The sequence below is a fragment of the Aquila chrysaetos genome, chromosome 18, assembly GCF_900496995.4.
Source record: "Aquila chrysaetos chrysaetos chromosome 18, bAquChr1.4, whole genome shotgun sequence".
In the NCBI taxonomy this organism is placed as follows: Eukaryota; Metazoa; Chordata; class Aves; order Accipitriformes; family Accipitridae; genus Aquila; species Aquila chrysaetos.
Window position 1 is genome coordinate 21,352,807 of NC_044021.1, and position 19,947 is coordinate 21,372,753.

The window sequence follows — 19,947 nt, forward strand, 5'->3', positions numbered from 1 at the left end:
TGGGACCCCTTTGAACACAAATGACTGAATAAGCCTTCAGTATGAACTACTCCTTTCAGGCTTTGAAAGCAGCCCCAACAGGTAGTAACTAGGAACATATTTACAGAGCTGCTTTAAGAACTTTACATTGTCACTGGCTGTGCTAAATGTTTGACAGTTAACATTATGATATTTCAAAATACTTTTTAAAAATATTACCTAGCTTAATATTTATGTTTTATTCTTCCCACTTGCTACATGCACAAAAAGCATTCTTCCCCTTTAGTACAGGAGACTCACCTGTCTGTCCATAGGCAAAAATACAAGCGTTATATCCCTGAAAGGCCTTTTCAAGAATTCCTTCTCCAAGGCACTTGAACACCACTTCTTGACCTAGAAAAAAATTATTTTTAAGTTTATTTTAAATTTAATAACAGACTAAAATTTACTGAAAGCAAGAAAAAAAAGGTCTGCAAATTATTTTTTACTATTGAGTGCACTGATGAACAAAAAAATTATTTCACGTACAACTGAGTGACAAGTTCAAAACATTTGCCTGAAACTAGTGTAACAACTACCTCTGTGTTTAAATATACTGCTGATTTTTCTGTGAAGGGAGTAGTTCTTCAAAGGGCATCATAAGAGTTGAATGCTTAGAAAATAACATAGATGTCTAAATTTTGTATTATTTAAGTATAAATTTTGCAATTAATATACATTCTTTAATCACAAACTATACCCAAAAGAGTTCTGCAACAGAATTGTAATGAAACCCACTAGTGAACTAGGCTATTACAGATACAACGAATATCACGCTAGAAATAGTAGCAGTTGCTCTCTTGGGAACTGGCCTCAAGTTTCACTATAAAGCTATTATGATTCGCCCCATGGCAAGGTGATGCTGGAATCAAGATAAAAGCATTCCAGTGACATTCAGGGAAGAAATGCATATTAGGAGGCTGCGAGACTTCAACAGAGCTTTTTGAGGATATATTCTGCCAAATCCATAGTTGGAAATGTCAGCTGCAGAATTTCATAGTCTGAAAATCGTCTCCCTCTGCCAGGCAGATTTTAGATGCACTTCAATCTTTTAGCTGTAGAAGATGAAAATAGGCATAGTGCTTGTTTTTTTTTTAATGGGAAAGCCCAGTATTTGTAGATCACAAAGAGGGTCAATGGGTTGTCTGCCTTGAATTCTGATCAAAGAATTACACCAGCTGTGTGTACACCCAAAATAAGCAGAGGTGAGCTAAGGACAGTATTTATACACCTTCTGGTGTTTGGTTTTAAACTTAACATTCACTGCCTGGTGACTTTCTGAACAGCTATGATCAGCTGCATCTCTCATTTTAGTTAGTTTCAGCAGTTGTCAGTTACAAGAAATTATTTTGTACAGTGGATGCAATAATGACTTCCATGGTTCTCAAAATGGAACATACTGGCATAAAATAAAAATCTAGCTATACATTCATACATTGCATGAGAATATTTACACTCCATGATCCTCGAGTAATTGGTAGTCCAGAAAATTCCTGCAGAACAACCTGTGGTATGATTGTGGAATGATTTACAGGCAGGTAAATAGGACTAGAAAGTTCTAAATTACTTTTAGTTTCCTTTAACTTTAGCCTAATTTCTTATCTGCTGTAAAGGAAAAACTAGTGCAGCGATGCCCTATCAAATGGTCTTTGTGTATCTTTCCAGCTGAATTTCTAAAATTCCAAAGTGTCACTGCTCCTTGGATTAACACAGTTCAAAAACGCTGAATACAGGAATTAAAACCAGAGGAGAATCTGCTGTACTCCAGAGTAATTCCACCTCCTCCCCCATGCACATTCACTCACTTCTCATTCAACTTAGGATCATTTGGTCATAATATCTGTGTTGAGAAATCACTGTTCAACAACCTGGAAACAGCTATAGAGAATGTTAAACTACTGAAGAATGAATGAAGAAAATATGTCAGCGGAAGATTTTAATAAGAACATACAATACACAAGAGTTTGCTTTCCAACCAGCTCCTGAGGGCCCATTTTGAAGTTACCAAATATCACAGAGGCAGGAAGCCACTTACTATCTTGTTGAGCAAGAACACAAAATCAAGAAAAGATTGAAGCCGAGTATAATTATTAAGAGAAAAAAAGTGTATATATTCTGCAATGATTGTGTGTGGAGAATAAAACCATTTGTCAGAAAAGGAAAAAACTTGTTACCCACTTCTGAACAGCAATAAACCAGTAACCTCCTCCATGTTTCCCAAGAAAAAAAAGCAGACACCAAAATGTTATAAAACTGTGCATGGTCATGATAACCACAAGATGACCTACAGAATCCCTTACTACTAAACACCAGGGAAGAAACCCAATTTGTATCTCATAGGCAAAGCTAGATTTTTTTTTCAGAAGACATTTAATTTTCAAACGGTCAACACAAACTGAAAGTCAATCATTGATACATAACTCTTAAATGGTATTTTTATTACAGTTTTTAAGAGCTCAGTAATACCAACATAGACGAATCGGTCATTAAAGAGTGATGTTTATAGTAACCAGTTGAATTATCATGGGATAAAATAAGATTTGTTTTTAAGTGCAGTCACAGAAAAGAACTCAAGACATTAAACTTCCATTATGGATATTTTATTCATTTGCTAATACAGTGCACTGTTGAGGGTAACAGCATATCATCCATAAGATTTTGGTATTTTTCATTAAGAAACCTCACTGCTTCCCCCATGACTTTTATTAGGGGGTTTGCAAAGTGATTACAAAATCTGTGTTATACAGAATTATGTCTACGTGCATTTACGGTCAAAAGAAATAATGCAGTTCCATTGTCTACACTACTGCATTTTTGTTTTGCTAAATAAAACCATGCCACCTGCAATTAATACTTTTGCTTATTTACAGGACTTCTCTTCCACAGTTACTTAGTGTTTAAAGAGGTTAGCAGGGGTTTTAACTTGATTCTGACTTAATTTACAGAAAAAGGGAGAAATACAGAAAAAAAAAAATTATTTAGTTAACAAAGATTTCCCCTAAACCAACCTTTATTGTCTTTAAGACAGGGATTCCCAATCTTTCAGCTGGCTAAGACCATATAGCCTCTTACAGAGACAACTAAAGGCCAGACACCAAAATACCCGTCCCCTCTCCCACCTTCTGCTCAGAACATGGGCAAGCCTTAGATGACTGACGGACACGCAGTCAGTCAAGCTGGGGAAAGCACACCCAAGGCCGTCACGCAGCCCAGGGTAAGCATACAAGCTGCCGGTTCTCACAGGCCAGGATCTCTCCTGTCTGTTCATCCCTTCGAGGAAAGGGGAGCAAAGTCTGGTGAATTTTTCTTGCAGACCACAGTCTAAATAATTTTGTTTCCTCTACTTTAAGGAGCAAGACTGTTAACCTGGAATCACACAGTGAGAAATATTATCAGACAGTTTTGCTGTAGGCTTTATAACTCTAGTTACGGCCCGTGTGGCAGTGCCCCTAACGCTGCAAGGTGTGAAACTCTACTAACACACTGTTAGGGATGCTCTGCTAATCGAAACCTGAGAAACACTGGTGGATGGCCACTCAGTTTTGAAGACATACTGGAAAGCAACATGAAGACAATATGGAAACCTTTTCCACTTTCACCGGACAGCTGGAACTGTCTTCATAGCTTAAAGACATTACCTGTGCATTTTGACAAGCGCAACTGCAAGCCTGATGCCAACAGTTCGGGGGGAGGGGGTCTAAGAAAGATCAAATTAATAACTCTCAATCTCTCAGAAGACCACTTCCAGCAGGAGACTGACCCAAGAATCTTGCCATCAGCTCTTAGGACTGAATATTTTCACATGTTCAGCACCCTGACATGCTCTTGACATTCTTCCATAAACATATAAACCAAGATAATAAACATTTCTTTTTTAGCAATAACCATACTAAAGATATTGAAGATTTCCGCATTAGAAATGGCATCTGTGACTTACTTGAAAGCTAAAGGAAGCCCATCCTCCTCTCAGGTTTACATCTTTAACCTACATATACTCCTGGAACTTTCAAATGCCATGCTTGTGCTGTCACCATGCATCAAGGGCGTTTAGTGTGGTACTTTGAAGCTAAAAAGTTTTTTCACATGTTCTCTACCTACTGAAATGGCTGGGTATTTCAATGGCAAAAATATAAAATAAAGGTAGCAAAATACGGCAGTGCACATGTTAATAGTGGCTATTAAATTATTAACAATTCTAAATAAAACTTTCACATTATCTACCCACAGAGCTGCACATTAAAATCTTAGTTGGAATCTCTCAGCCAGCATGAATTATTAGAACACTGAAATGTGGTAAATATGTAAGATAATAAAAAGTCCCTGAAAATAGGAAGATAAATACATACCCTGACATGCAAGAATACAACACACATCATTTTCAGAATGAGGTATTTAAGTATTCTGTCTTATGCTCTTATTCTCTATGCTCTTTCCCCTTCTCTTCCTCCAAATCATCCCCCCTTACAGTCTCTGAAGCCCCGATCCGGGGATCCAATTTGACAGTGTCCCCAGGGAAACCTACATATTGCAGAGGAACCCTAGGACCTGTTCTCACAATCTGCAAAATGAAGCTATTTACAAATAAAGTTTAAACATTCTTAAGTTTGCTAGACTGAAGACAGATAGCAGACAGAAGAGAAGAGAGGGAAGAAAAGGGAGGGGAGGAAAGGGCCACACTCTTTCTAACAAAACTCCCTTTAAAAAAGGCAGTAACAGTTACTGTCTTTCCTAAGATCTGCTCATTTAGTGACAGACATGTTCAAGATGTACTGTAACAAAAATTAGTTTCAGTGTCTGGTTTTTATATGTCTAGTATTTCTAGTTCACAACTTGTCAATCTGAAATAGGGATAATTGTCTCATATTAGCACAGATTCTCTCAGCCAGGTCATGACTGTAACGTTATGACACATTGCTACAATTCCTGAAACCCCCTCCCTTACACAGCAAAAATAGCTAGAATCAAGTAACAACTTGTTATATACAACACTGAAAAAACAAGTGTCTTTATGGCTTAATTTCTAACCCACAACATTTTAATAAGCAAATCTTGACAGCAATAGTTAAAATAAAACTTGATCTGTGAAGATCAGAATTATGAAAAGCTCTGCTAGCTAATAGTTCTAAAAGAATCTCTCTAAAATGGGAAGAAAGATACCTATGGTTCACCTTTAACAAGAATCTAAAAGCACAAAAGCTAGCATCGTCTAACTACTGCAGTACTGACAAAGCACTGGAGTCTTTAATGTTCAAAGCCTTAATCCACTAAAAGGTCTCCAGTGCTTCAAATTCGGTGCTGCAACATCTATGTTTTAAGTGCCTGACCCATACAGCACTAAAACCATACTTAATAACGAAGTTTCCCCCAAAGTGTACAGGTCAGGTGTCAGCTGTGTGACACAAAATTAAGTCCTACATAGTACGCAGAGTGTCCTTTAAAAAAAAAAAAAAGTCAAGGGAACACTAAGAAAGGGATAGGTTTCTCCCATCTAACAGCTTAAATGTTAGAACTACAAACAAACACTCATGTCTGCTCAAAATCCACAACTTACAATCTCTCATGAGGATGGGAGTATACAGTTCTTTAAGCCAACTGCCTGGTTTGTTTCCTTTTGAAACAGCTACTGAAAGAACAGCAGTCAGCATACATACTTCCTATAAAATTAAAGCTTAGCCCAAAGTCAGGCATTTAGCCTTTCAGGACAAAGCAGCCCACAGAAACACAGAGCTGAAATTTCAGGCCAAATGTGGTGCAGCTAGGGAGTGTAAGAAAAATCCACGGACAGTGTGGGGTCCTTGGAATGGACCTGCCTAAGTGCTACAGTAGTTATTTATACCTTCTCTTGAATTCTTCCCAAACTGAAGAGTTTCTTTCCTTCCTTTTAAAAACCCACTTCAGTGCAGCCTTCAATAGGCTCTTACTGTTGTCTAGGCTTGTAAAATGAATTCTTTGTTCTCGTCTCTGAGAATTTCTCAATGTCCTCCTCTTCACCAAAATGCCAAGCTGTTATTTGTCTCTGAGTTTTTCAAGACAAGCAGGTGTGTCTTTATCCATGAACTGATTCTTGACCCCTTCAGGTCAAGAAACAAACAGTAATAAGAAGCTATTTTGCTTACTCTCAAACACCTCTCCTATAGCCTGTCAGGCAAAGCTCATCCCTTTTCCAGATCAAGGCAAACTCGTTCTGTCCTACAACAAATTCCCCTCCCTCCTCAAAAAAATCTATTTCATTGAGCTATTTTTGTTGTTTGGTTTGGTTTGTTTTTTTCCTTTCCGATAAGAGGTTCATATTCTCACCAAATACCCAACTATGTCTTTCAGAATTAAATCATCAGAAAAAAGGTGCAGGAGCTAGCATCAGCACAAACCCAGAGGTTTGTAACTGTTCCTTGCTTGGAACAACACAGCCACAAATTGTTCGGAAACACACAGCGTCAGTATTCAGAATAATCCTCCCCCTAAACTGCTAACTCATTGGATTAAAAAAACAAACAAACAAACAAACAACGAAACCAAAAACCCCACCCACTTTAACACAGATTATAAACACTTCATTTTCAGTCTTAAGAGCAATTCAGAGGGGGTTCTGCAGCTTGCAATCTCTAAGATGGGATACCAGGTTGTTAAAGAGCCTCCACCTCTTGCAGTATCTGAAACCAAAGCACCACTTCCACAAAGGTCTTGTAAAGAGCTTACTCCTCTTCTGCACTCCTGTGCCTTTACAACTCTTATCTTTGAGAGATGCAGTCCTGCAAGGACGGCTGCGAAGATGCCCTCTAGATGTTTTTCGTCACAGGAAGGTTACCTTCACTATTTGTTAGTGATATTGCTGGATCATTTTAGAATTTTAGAGCCCAATTTCCACTTCAGTGGAAAAAAACAATTGCTAAAAAAACCAATTCTGCCACCAACAGCAACAATCCCTGTGTTTTCAAATGCTGGAAAGAGAAGGTAACTTTCAAACTGGAATAAGATCCCTTGTACTTCCTGAATACGAGTTCCAAAAGAAAAATAGTACATACAAAGTAAGCCTTATGTTCAGCCAAAAAAGCTGACGATATCTGACAGAGTAAGTTTAAGGTAAGAGACAGAGATGGCTAATCCCATTTCAGGGTCAGCCCTGCTCCCCCCCCAGCCTGAGAATTGTTACCAATTACCCATGCGATTAAGTTTATCCAAACAAGAATCTCGTTCTTGTGCAAACAATGAGTGCCAGTAGTATTGTAGATCAATCAGCAAAGTGAAAAATAAAACCAGCCCATAATCATGTGTGATAGCTTTAAGGATTCTGTAACAAATGTGCACTTCCAGAAGAGCACAAACTTTGGTTTTGTTGACATTAAAAAAAAAAAAAAAAATACACCAACATGGAAGAGTTTTCCACATAAGTCAACACAGCATTCAGACCTATGTTGTCTGTGGTGCACACCATTCTGTAGGTTTTCCAATGTCCCATGTGTCAATCAACAAAATCTTTAGTATAGTATGATATACACAACAATAGACCTATTCAACATAAAGCAAGATGAGCATGTTTAGGTTTTGCACAGAGCAAAGACTGATAAGGTAGCCTAGAACTTAAGAATCTCGTTAAACCTTTCATTATCACATCTTCGACTGTATTTCTGTGATGCAGATAAAAGGGTTTTTCGAGTAATTAAATTTGTGTCTCATATCATTTTTACTTCAAGAATTTTACTTAAGATTGAAGCTCATATATATTACTTACATTTACAAGCACTCTGGACTTAGCTTTCAAGCTTTATACATGTTTCCTTTTAATTGTGCAACTAATCACTGTTCTTGCCAATGACATTAAATTTACGCATCCACATAGAGTTACTTTGGGCAGGGAGTATTTAATGCATTTGTCTAGCTTCCAGATCAGCACCCCTTCTGTAGCCCAGCATCCAACCAAGAAATTACAGTTTAGCTCAAAAATCTCAGGCTGTCAGGTGGCTGGTCTGGACTCTTTAAGCTTGTTAATTCTGTAACAGTCTCTAGTACAACCTCCGGACACAGACAACCCAGATATCTGCAAGGCGCCTAGGACAATGCAGGTTTGTTCCATGAGGCAAAGGAATTATCAAAAACCCCAACCAAAACCAGTTATTGTATTTTTTTGTTTAGTACAGTAATTTAGGCCAAGCCATGAAAAAGACTTAGGGCACCTTAATACTAGAAATAGATAAAAACTGAAATCTAGCCATTTTGGCATTTGGTTTATTGGCTCTAAAACAAGAAATGCCACTGTAGTACAGGACAGTATCAGTTCATGCACAAGCAAGTGAACAAGCTAACAACCCAGAAACTTAGGTCAGAAACAGTTTTGTGGGTTTTTTGGGTTTTGGTTTTTTTTTTCTTTTATTTTGATATTCTGCCAAATTCATTATGTTCTAGAACACGAGGGCTGGAAGTCACAAGTTAACTTTAAGACCATACCAAAAAAAAATTCAGTGAAAGCATTGTTTTTTTATATGCAAGTCTTGAAGCTCAAATTCTTACCATATTTGGGGGGCAACAGGATGGGACGACACAACCAACAAACAAAACCAAACAAAACAAAAGCACAACACCCCACCCCCACCCCCCTCAAAACCCAAGGAAAGCTGTTTTGGATTTGTTTTTCCCCAGCAGGAATATTATCTGGAATGGACAAAAAAACACCTTAAAGCTTTCTGGCCAGTAAGAAAACGCAAGAGATGCAAGCAACAGCTTTCTAGAGTCCAGTCCAACAAGAGGTTCATCTGCATACAGATAAACATTCAGTTCTCAGGTACGATGAACTCAACGACATCTTCCGAAATAGGCTAGAAAAATCTAGTTTTGACTCAAATTAAAAAGAAATAGACCTAGAACCCCAATGAATTCACCTGGAGATGGGTTAAGCCGAGACAGAAAGAAGTTTAACTGGTTAGGGGTGTTTCTGTGGTCTCTCTCTTCTCTACAAGTGGGTTAGTACCATGGTGCAGCTCCCACCTGCACACTGGAGGCACATGGCACCAAGATCTGGGTACGTACCATCACCTCCTTCCTTTAAAAGAAAACGGGAGGCGTGCAGGCACAAAAGGAGGCGCAGCGTGTTCCAATGGCTCTACCAGCCTGAACTATGAATACTGTGCAGTGCACCCATTCAGTGCAAACACAGTTACTGAAAGACAAACTAACACAGAATTTTCCTGAAGAAACCTATCTTTGCTCAGGCAAGTAAGAAATACAGTGGAATCTATGATCAAGTGCAACCCCTAAGATTTGGGATTTTATACCAGGGGCTACAGCAGTCAGAGACATATTTTAACACAAGTATATGAGAGTTCATTTATTAGACCACTGATCTCAAACTTTGAGCTAATTAACCCTATCAACCTTCAAGATTTCTTATGGGCCACAAAACTTCATAATATGAATATCTAAATGGAATGCTATTTTTTTTTCCTCCTTTCCATGAACCACAGCCTTGAAATCCCAGTGCTCAGAGCTGTCTCTATCAAAACAAGTCCTCTTAGAAAGTATGAATATGCTAATACACAAATCCAATTATGAGAAAACTAACTACTGGGATTACAATCTTGCCTGGATTATCCAGCTTTTGGGAAGAAGGAGTCACAAAGCTGATCATTCAAAAACATTAGGGATCTGAACAATCAGGCTATGAATGACTTGAAAGACCTGAAATAACCATACTAACTGAGAAAAACATGTTTTATTCCTCTCTTGTACACAGGAACGTAGAGCATTGAAAACACACACATTCATCACTAGCATTAGTCAGAAGTAATTTCTGATGCAGAACTGAAATTTCGTTTTAAGTGACAGAAACAATCCTCACAAAAGGCTCTTCCAGGAGATAAAAAAAGAACACTACAGCTTAGATGTAAAAGCATCCCTCCTGAACAGTGTACCGGGCACCTTAAAGCTTGCATTCCCTCTAAACTGAGGTGCTAGCACTCAGATGACTCAGTCCCTGTAAAAATGAGAAGTCTGCTTCTGTGAAGAAGTCACTTGAGCATCACAGTACAAAATGCAAAAAAACCCCCTCCACAAAACAAAAGCCCAAGCTCTTGTATGTTCTCAAATTATTTACATTGTCAAATGTATGGAAAACAGTTTACCTGCATATTTTGTGGTGTTTGATTCATCCATGGACCAGAAGCAGTGATCAAAAGCAAACACCTGTAAAAGCACATAAGATGACAAATTAGGAACTTTGGCTACAAGACATTTCTCTTAAAGCAGTACAAACCCATGACTGTTTAGTTACAGTTAGGCTCTACTGTTTCTATGGATCCTAAATCAGAACTGTAACTGATTTATCAGAACTGGCTTCATCAGCAGGAATACTTTTGGGAAATCTTGAGAGTTGCAGAACTGCAATACTTCTTTTCTACCTGTATTATACACAATACAAAATGCTGCTTACTATATCCCTTAATATAGACTTCAAAACACAGCCCAAACCTAATAATTAGCTCCACTCTTCTCCAGGCACTAATGCTGACAAAAGTTTCTGCCAACAGTAATGAAACAGCACCGAAAGGGCTCAATATACAGAACTTGGCGAGATGACTATTTAGCAGACATCAATACAAGATGCACAAAAGTTTTACCATGGGTTGGACTTCTCATGCTCAAAGAACATTACTACTTGCAAGCCTTAAGGAGCAAATAAATAGTATCAGATTACCTGCCTAAACTAAGAGTACAGTACTGGATCTCAATAGAGGAAGCTACAAATAGAAAATGTAGCTCTATTAGACCAACAAGCTATCAGAGCCTGCTCTAATGAAAAGATTTAATATCACTTCAGTCAAGAGTTCCAGCTGGGTAGAAATCAAGTGAGATTCAATATTGTGTTCAGTGGGCTTGTGGACCTGGAACAGTGTCCTGTAAAAGCACTTAACACACTTGGGATTTGATCCAAGCTACTTTTTTAGCGCATCTGAGAACATGACTGTATAAAGATTTAGCGCTGTTGTTTTGACAGCTTTATATTGCCACAAACACACCTTAAGCTGCAATGTATTTTCCACATTTTACCATGGTAAACTGACTATGGATGAGTTAATGATATAGATACTATTTATTTTTTTCTTTCGGGATCTCAAGAGGTGGGGAAAAAAAACCAAACAGCCTTCTTCAATAAAACTTTGCCTAGGCCAAAATTTTCTTTGCCTGGCCTTCCAACAGCAGATCTCCTTAGTGAGACAAACAATGCAGGTCAATGTAGAGCAAGAGCCGCAGGCTCTATTAGCAGAAATGTGAGACAAACCCTGAAGTGAAGAAGAGGATGGATTGTTTCCTTCTGGCTTTTGGGGATGTAGAACATCTTGTATTCCCCTGCTATTGCAGAATTACTACGCAATCTAATCTACCGATACATTGTAACCTAACTCTTCCCAAAATGTCTGTTGCTACAAATATTTCAGAAGGATAACACTATGTAGCACAGTAACCTCACCTCCTTCCCTTTCCCCCAGCTTAATGCAAAACACATCAAACGGCCTGAGAGAAGACTCGATACTGAGACAACACTTAGTCCACAAGAGTGAAATGAGTTCTGGGATTCCCTTCTGAAGAGAAAACAAACAAACAGAAAACCCTATAATAATAATAATCTAACAGGGAGGTCTGAGTCACTTACTGCAGCACAAATAGCAAGAGACAACTTCATGAGTCAGGACGTTCCCTGATGTGACTGAGTCAAAGATGTAGTTTTGCCACTGAACTGCAAGCAAGATGCAGCAGTTACTTCACCTCATCTTCGGACCTCCACATAAGTAGGGGGCATTTTAAATTACTTTTGTGCACTTGTTCATCATGCTTCAAACCTAAGCATAAAGAACTCTGTCATCAGTAACAACGCTCTAACCCTTTTCCTAACTTTTACAGCCCAAGAACTACTGTTTCTCTTCTCACATTCCACTTCTACTGAAATTCTCCTCACGGGACTTGGTAACAATACCTAATCTCTTGACAATCAAACTGCAAGCAGTTCAATTACAAAAAAAACCCCCAATTGTAACGATCCAAATCTTCCAGATGCCCCTTGAAACGAAGCGTTACCTGCAGTGGATCACACAGCCCAGTTAAAAAGGTTACCTAGCCACACATGCTCCTGTGTAATGACTTAAATGTCAATACAGCACGTACATAGGCCAATTTAATCTATTGTCCTACACATATTCCCTTTGGTTAACATGGAAAATCATCACAGGATTATTCAATGACTCCTAATTTAAACACTGATCTTGCAAAGAGACTTTAAAAACAAAAATATGTGCTTGCAGCCAAGTGTTTCTTGTAGAAAAGCAGTTTTTATTTGGATTTTTTTTAAAAAGGTAAAAATTGGTCAGACTGATTTTTAAAAGTTCAAAGATGATTATGCAATAGGAAGAGAAAAATTCTATCTCAAGTTAAAACAAATGTAAATATGGCATTTTAGTATGTTTTCATACTGAACATAAAAAGCTAGGACATGGACTTAGTCTATTTATAAAATCTCTTCTGGAAAATTGCCGAATCCTTCTAACAGAAGTAACAAGACTACTTTAAAAAAAAAAAAGCATCAGGCAAAAAAGTGGAAACTGCTGGGGCACGCACTATCTGCAAAACAAGTAGAGCAGCTGCAGTAAAACTCCCTTTTCCATTAGAACAGGCAGGCAAACATTTAACAATTACTTTGATCAGTGATGACAAAACAGCAACCTTGAACAATTCCCAGCAACAGTGATTTAAGGAAGCATCCAACCAAAGCAATTTTCAGGACAACTCAGACCTCTGGGAAAACAGATTCCAAATGCAAGAATTAACTGCATAAGAAATAAGGCATACAAGAGCAAGAAACTTGGTCCCAATCAGTGAGGCTCTTCCACATGGACATAATGAAGGCATTTTACAGGAAATGCCTGTAGGCCAGTGTCCTACCTGAAGAGTGACCCTTTTGATCGTCTTTTCTGTACAAAGATGACTTGCTAGTTTACATTTTCCTGATCTTCGGTGCAGGAACTGCAGGACATGCAGTCCCAAGAAGAGCACACAAGCATACCTGGGATCAAGGTACAGAACTACAATGAAGAAAAAACCCTCTAAGTCTCATCTAAGGTGCTCCCTTCCTTCTCCTATTTTCACTGATTATTATTCCTTGAAAACAAAAATGGTGGGTATTACCTTTTATTTTGATAGCAGTATGCAGAATAATCATTCTTTTCTTATTAATTTTTTTCTCCCCAAGATCAATTCCCCTGAAGAAGGTATAAAACCCTCTGTCAATATGACTATCAAAGCTATCAGGAGTTCTGTTAATGCTAAAGTCTCAGACTCAATGGCCAATACTTAAACTGGGCATTGCTGAGCACTGAAAATGCCTTTTTAGCTTTTTGAAGAAAGCAAAAATCTTTACCAACTTTATCAAAACTGTATCAACCAACTATGTCAAAACTACTATTGAAACTATTTGAACAGAGAGATCTGTGACACACAAACAGAACTTTTTAAACTTCAAGCACCCTCTGTGAATTAGTTTTTAACTACATTGGAAAATCTATTCCATTTAGGTGTTTTAACATGAAAGAAAAATGGCAAATATTTCTTGTTTGAAACTCAAAGTTTAAAATTGCTACTTGTATCTCCACTAAGACTTCCTGAACTTTCAGTTATTCTTCTAAGCATTTTGACTAAGTCTCTGTGACTATACGGACGAGTATTTCTGCCTTCCTGCTGCTCTGATGTCAATTCCATAGCCACTGTACCGGGAAGCTTAATGTATTTTCAGAAGGTAAGCAAAATGGGGAAACCACGAAAGACAGGTATACACCTACTTCAGGTGTCTGCACAGGTTGGCATTCAACCACAAGCAGACGCAAGATCACACAGATGTCCTCCAGTTTTCACCACTGGACCCCAAATTATTCTGGGCTTTTAAATTACAGAGGGAACTAACAAACAAGCCTTAAAATTTTCTTATTTTTGCAAGATTCTGTACCTCATACTTCATCCTAGAGAAAGCTAGATAAAAGGAATTTGCCAAGATCCTGCCACACTAGGGCAGTAGCTTCTAAACCAAAAATTTTGAGTGGAGCTAAGGGACCAACAGGGTGGGTTTTTTTCCCAGCTCTATTATTCCAGTGTTTGACATTGCACAGTATTTTCAGTCTGAGTGGTATGACAGTTGTAAAAAAGCTTGGACATCCCATTTTAGACATCTAGAAATAGTCAAGTAACAGACAGAGCTACAAGTAATGGAACACGATTCACCAGTACAGATCTTGCACAACAGGAAGTCCATAGTAAAAATAAGTATATGAGTTTGAGTATGTACTCGTATATTCATTATAAGAATTTTAACTCACAAACATTACAGGACAAATGTATAAATATGGAAAGTTATGAGAAAATTAGCTGGTAAGTGCTAGATCCTGGTACTACTGTACCCAGAGTCATTGTAAGTATGCACATTACCCTAAGTAATAGAGTTATGTATGCCATTTCTGGGTTATAGAGAATGATACTCAGAATGTTAATAACTATTAGAAATTAAACAAAAGACTTGTTCTGGTAACCACAAAGTTTAAGTAAAGAAAAAATATGTGGCTTTCATTCAGATTTCTTCACCAAACACCTACAGCAGTTTAAGACAGCTGTTGGTTATTTTGCTAAGGAGGCAGCTAGAGGTTATGGCTTCCACAGCAAAACAAACAGTGATGCAGGTGCACACATCCACCATGTCAGTGAAAAATCTGGAGTTTTTCACTGCACCTGTGACTTAAAATGAGACTGCAGATTTTAAACTAGAAGAGCCATTGTGCCTGACTGCTACATAGCAGTAACTTCTCACAGAATCAGAAATGACAGCCAAGAGGTATTCACATTTTAAATAGCCAAAACAATATTCTGCAGAACTCGTTTTTATTAAAGCCCCTAATCAATGGCTTGAAGAACTAATAATTTTAAGGGTTTACGCATGCAAGTATACTTATGTGAACTACTTACAGATAATGAGTACTATATCCACTATTAACTGCTTGCCAGATTAAGCCAAATGACATAATTAGTTTAGAAAGGAGTCTAATTTCACATGCATTGTTAGTTGTTCTGAAGCCTAATCCTCAGTATAGTCTAGACAGAGTCTGGGGCTTCCAACATTTAGCAATGCATTACCCAGACTGAACATAATCCCTAACATACTGTCTGTGTAGCTATAAAATATTGTAAATGCACAGCCAACATTTAATAGCCATTTCCATCTGACCAATTAATCATGTTTTGTTTTTACAGAAGAAAGTTATGCTGTACAGGTGCAGATATCGCTCACATGAATCTCAATGAAGCAGTCAGTCCAACATATAGGCTAACTTACAGGGCTACCTAGTTGCTAAAAATAAAAGCAAGGGAGAACTGAGGAAGGCAGATTTTCATTCACCAGGCAGCTGTTCCTACATCCCTATTACAACTGCTGATGGAGATAAGTGATAAAGGAGATACATTAGGAAATGGCAAACAAAGTCTACACCGGTAAGTTTAATGTAAATGGAAGCCATTGAAAAACTGGGGAAAAAAAATAAAAATAAAAAATAAGTTGGCCGCTGTATGGCAAACACAAGACCTACCACAGGCCTAAAGAAGTACGGACAGAAAAATCTGAAGGCGGCCTAGGACACAGCTCACAAATCTCAGCTCAGAACAGCCATTTTACCTTTGTCACAAAATTACACTAAAAGCCCACGATTAGTAATATACTTAAACACAAAGTTTGTAGAAATAGCAAAACACCCTAATATCATTACGTAACTTTTCCTACCACAGCTTCTGAGCTACCAAGTTGAACTGGGATCACAATTCATCCACAGTTGACGATAAACGAGCTCGTTAAAGATGAAGAAACATCCAATATTTATGAAATTTCATTTTAAAAAAATCCCAATTTGAAGATGATCAACTACGTGCACTGTATAAAAACCTGTATAAATCAAGAAACATCCAAATCTCATATCACATCTTTACAAACTCACAAAGCTTATTTCCACTGATGGTAAGAACCTTCTTCTGTCACAAACTGACAAACATTTCATACAACATTTTAAGTTTCGGCATTATAGCTTAAGGATGTTAATGACCTTCTAAACTATACCTAACAATAATGTGGCGTATATGCATAAGTGTGCAGCTGTTATGTTTTTGTCAAAGAAATGCAAGGCCATAATTAAGTTTTTACATAACGTCAAGAATAAAGTTATCTGCTTATAATGGAAGATGAATGATGTACTACGAAAAAATGAAAGCTCTTGTAAAAAAGTTTTTGTGAAATTACAACAACAGAAAGAAGGAGGCTTTTTTGCTTTTTTAAGAATTTTTAACAATGATCAAGCTCTTTTGTGTTAGATATATTAACTGGGATCAATAGAAGAACTTTATTAAATGCTTTAAAAAAAAAACCTGAGAAACTAAAAACCAGGTCCATCATTTTAAGAAATTCAATCATTCGGGGCGGAGGGGGCATAAATCAGTACAGCATACCTTTTTAAACTGTAATATCAGTGTTATTCATTTTCACCTGCTGTGACCTTAAATTACATACTTTTGTTTGTTTCTTCAAATATGATTATTTCAATTCATGTAGATAGGCATATAAAAGAGATATATAGACCAATATCCATCCTAATTTCTATTCCCAGGTCTACATAATGTTCTGCTACACCTGCAGAAGTCCCATCAGACTTGCATACACTGTTTCTTGAAGATCTACAAATCAAAGAGAATAATGTAAAATAAAACCTCATCAAGAGCTAACTACAGCTTTCTGCTGTCAAAAGTACCATCCAACAGAAACAGAAAGGATAAAACCATCATTAAATTGCTGAAGCAAAATACCAATACAGTGTTTTGCATGTGCTGACAAGATGTAGTTCACACAGTCCTTTGACCTTATCGTTGCTACCAGCCCTGTACCGATACTGTATTTGTCATCCCAGTAAGGCACCTTCTCTATCCCAACAGGTACATAACACTGACTCTACCTCCCTTACCCTGCATTACAAACAACACAGAGAATCTTTTCTACGCAAATTCCAGTGCACTTTGGCCACTTGTACACAAATTATTAATTCCTGAGTATCCTCAATTGTTTCTTACTAGATGTATTTTGCCACCTTTTAAAAACAGTATTTTAACTTTTAGGCAGAATTATGTGCAATGAAATGTTTTACACACAATACTTATTTACTCTTTCAAAGGTTTTATACATACATTAAAATCGTGGCTTGTCCTGGTCACAGCTTTAACAAGTCACATGCCTTGCCTGCATGTCAGTAGGATTAAAAAGTATTCTTCTGGAATGATGAAATCTTTAACTTAGCAGTATGAGGAACAGATTTTTTTTTTTTTAATGTATTTTCCTTTATCAAAGATGTATTGATCACATACTACAGCAATACACCCAACACTTCTGCATTGCTCAACATTTTCAAGCAGGTACAAATGCAAAAAGAGACAAAATACTTACCTTAGGTGGTTTTCTAGATGATGGTAAAAAAAATCAGCAACGATGGCAAGAAGTACGAATACACCATTCGCATAAAGGGAAGGGAGCAAAGAAAAAGAAAAGAAACAACGTCAGTGTACATCATTACTATAAACTGAACTTTTTTGTAATCCTCAATGTATTTAAGAATAATCAGAAGATATTTATACGATACAGCACGGATTTTTAACCAGTAATTACTTAATTACTAATACAGCCCCATATTAAAAAGAAAGGAAAATGTCAGATTCCTTATAGGTGTAAAAATCTAACAGCACTGAGTTTCAGAAGGAAGACAAGAATCCATATTGGCACGGAAGTCAAAACACAGCCCATCTTTTGTAGCAAATAAACTGAGCCTGCAAACTGGCAGACCAAGTTGCCAGGGTGAAGCCCCACTGACTTCAGCAGTGCTACATGTGCAAGACCAAGGTAAGAGTCAAACAAATATTTCCTGTAAAGATTATAGAAGTGTGAAGAAAAATAAACCTGTATTTTCCCTAGCCACAGAAAGCCTACACAGAGCATAGGAAGCCAACGCAAAAACACCATTACCCTTAACACACAACTCCAGTGAGTGCTGTTAGAAATAAAAGAGACAACAAACCCCCAGACTAAAGACACCAGCTCAGAGTACTCCAACTTGTCCTTAAATGCTTTTATGCTTATGCTGGCAGCCATATGGCCACAGAGTAAATTAAATCAGTTTGGGGTTTTTTTGGTGGGATTGGTTTCAAGTGAGATCGCTGCCCTGTCTCACTGTGCAGCCCTGTGCTTGCTAATGCCAATGCAAGAGAGGAGGTGAAAATATGGTGCAGAATTAGACTGACTTAGGCCATTCATGAAAACTACAACCTTAGAAATATGTTTAAATTATGTATTGAAATAAGCCTGAAGTGATACACAGAAGAAATTTCCACTTGCTCTTCACATCAAGAAAAAAAACATACAAATGTGGATGAAGAGAAAAAACACAACCAGAAAGGTCTACAGACATAACAGCACAAGCAGAGAAGGTAGTAAGGTTTATAAGATAAGGATATGGACAAAAGGTCTCTATCTATCCAGCAACAGACACACTATACAAAATTCAGATATCAAGAGGCTACAGTCTCAGTGCAGAAACATGCGGGAATGAGCCATGCTTTCATCCACCAGACGACACATACTAACTCCACCAAGTCGGGGAGGGGGGACGACGGTGGGACGGGACCAACCCAAAAAAACACTTTGAGCCGTTTTCTTAGCAACCCACAATACAATGGCTCAGCAAAAAAAGCTGAAGAGATGCAAATCTGCAAACACCTCTTACGCAATCTTTTCTGCCCACTCTCAGCTCATACCTTAGATGACATGTCTGCCTAAACCAGAAGTTACATAGCTGGTACATGGTACTGGCATAACACAAGCATACTTTGCCTCTGAGCCAAACCACTCATTGCAGCTTTACTCTTTCATTAACAGCAGCTACACAGACTCAGTTCATAGCTAGCTCATGTCCAGGTGGCTCATAACTTGTGCAGAATGCACTTTTATCTAACTGAAAAATACATTTAGGTGTACCTTGAATATTTTTCACTTTAATCAATTTTCAGACGTGATGAAAGTCCAACGTTACCGGCTTGTCTAGCCAGGGCCCCAGCACCAGCTCTAAACTTCCATTTCCTACTTGGAAGAGAAGTTCCTATCAAAGGAAGTCATCCAAGGTTTTTTGGAAAGCTTTTAAATACACTCATATCTTGAAAAATAATTCCAGAATACATCAGGTTTCCTAGGGAATTCCTGATAGACTGTTGTACAGGTTCAGCAGAAGCCCTAAACAGTTTAACTGAAGTAAAAACCAACAGAAAGTTTATCAACTCTTTTTTTTCCTGAGATCATTCTTATAAGCCTCAATTGGAAAAGGTACAGAACATCACTGAAGTCAACAAATGGTTTGACACATTTCTTAATATATTTACTTAAGTAATGTAAGCCACTACCTTTTAGGAAGTTTCCTCCTATTTTCCTCTGATGTCCGTTTTAAGAAAAGCATAATAGTGACTTTTTAAACCACTGGTGGACAGGAGAGCTTCCCAGTTGGAAGAAAGATGTTCATCACTGATCTCCTGGATTTCAAAGCACAAGGAGCTGCAGCTTTCTACTATATGTCACATCCTACTGCTCCAAACTCTTTGGCTATTAAGACTGAACTAGCAGCTCCACAAGTCACCTGCTAGTATCACCAGCAGTAATATGATCAAGGGCCTCTGGAATAAGTCAGCTGTATAGGCTCACAGGATAGATTTTTTTTAAAGATATTTGGAAATTCCAGCTAACCAACTCACTGTAACCATTATCCTGGCAGTGATTCAGATGGAGACACTCCGAAATTCTTTCTTCACTTAAAGGACTCAGACTAATAAATAAAGAAC

At 37.8% G+C, this 19,947-nt stretch overlaps 1 protein-coding gene across 7 annotated transcripts in view; it reads right to left on the reverse strand.

The window, feature by feature from the left end:
* The window catches only part of KIF13A (kinesin family member 13A), a 119,005-nt gene that overhangs the window by 55,379 nt on the left and 43,679 nt on the right, over positions 1 to 19,947 (reverse strand). For all 7 annotated transcript variants that reach the window (XM_030041789.2, XM_030041788.2, XM_030041793.2 and 4 more), the window contains exons 3-5: positions 17,516 to 17,528; positions 10,131 to 10,191; positions 280 to 372 (exon numbers count right to left, since the gene is read on the reverse strand). In XM_030041789.2, the coding sequence (XP_029897649.1) occupies positions 280 to 372; positions 10,131 to 10,191; positions 17,516 to 17,528 (167 nt within the window). The remainder of the gene's footprint in view (positions 1 to 279; positions 373 to 10,130; positions 10,192 to 17,515; positions 17,529 to 19,947) is intronic.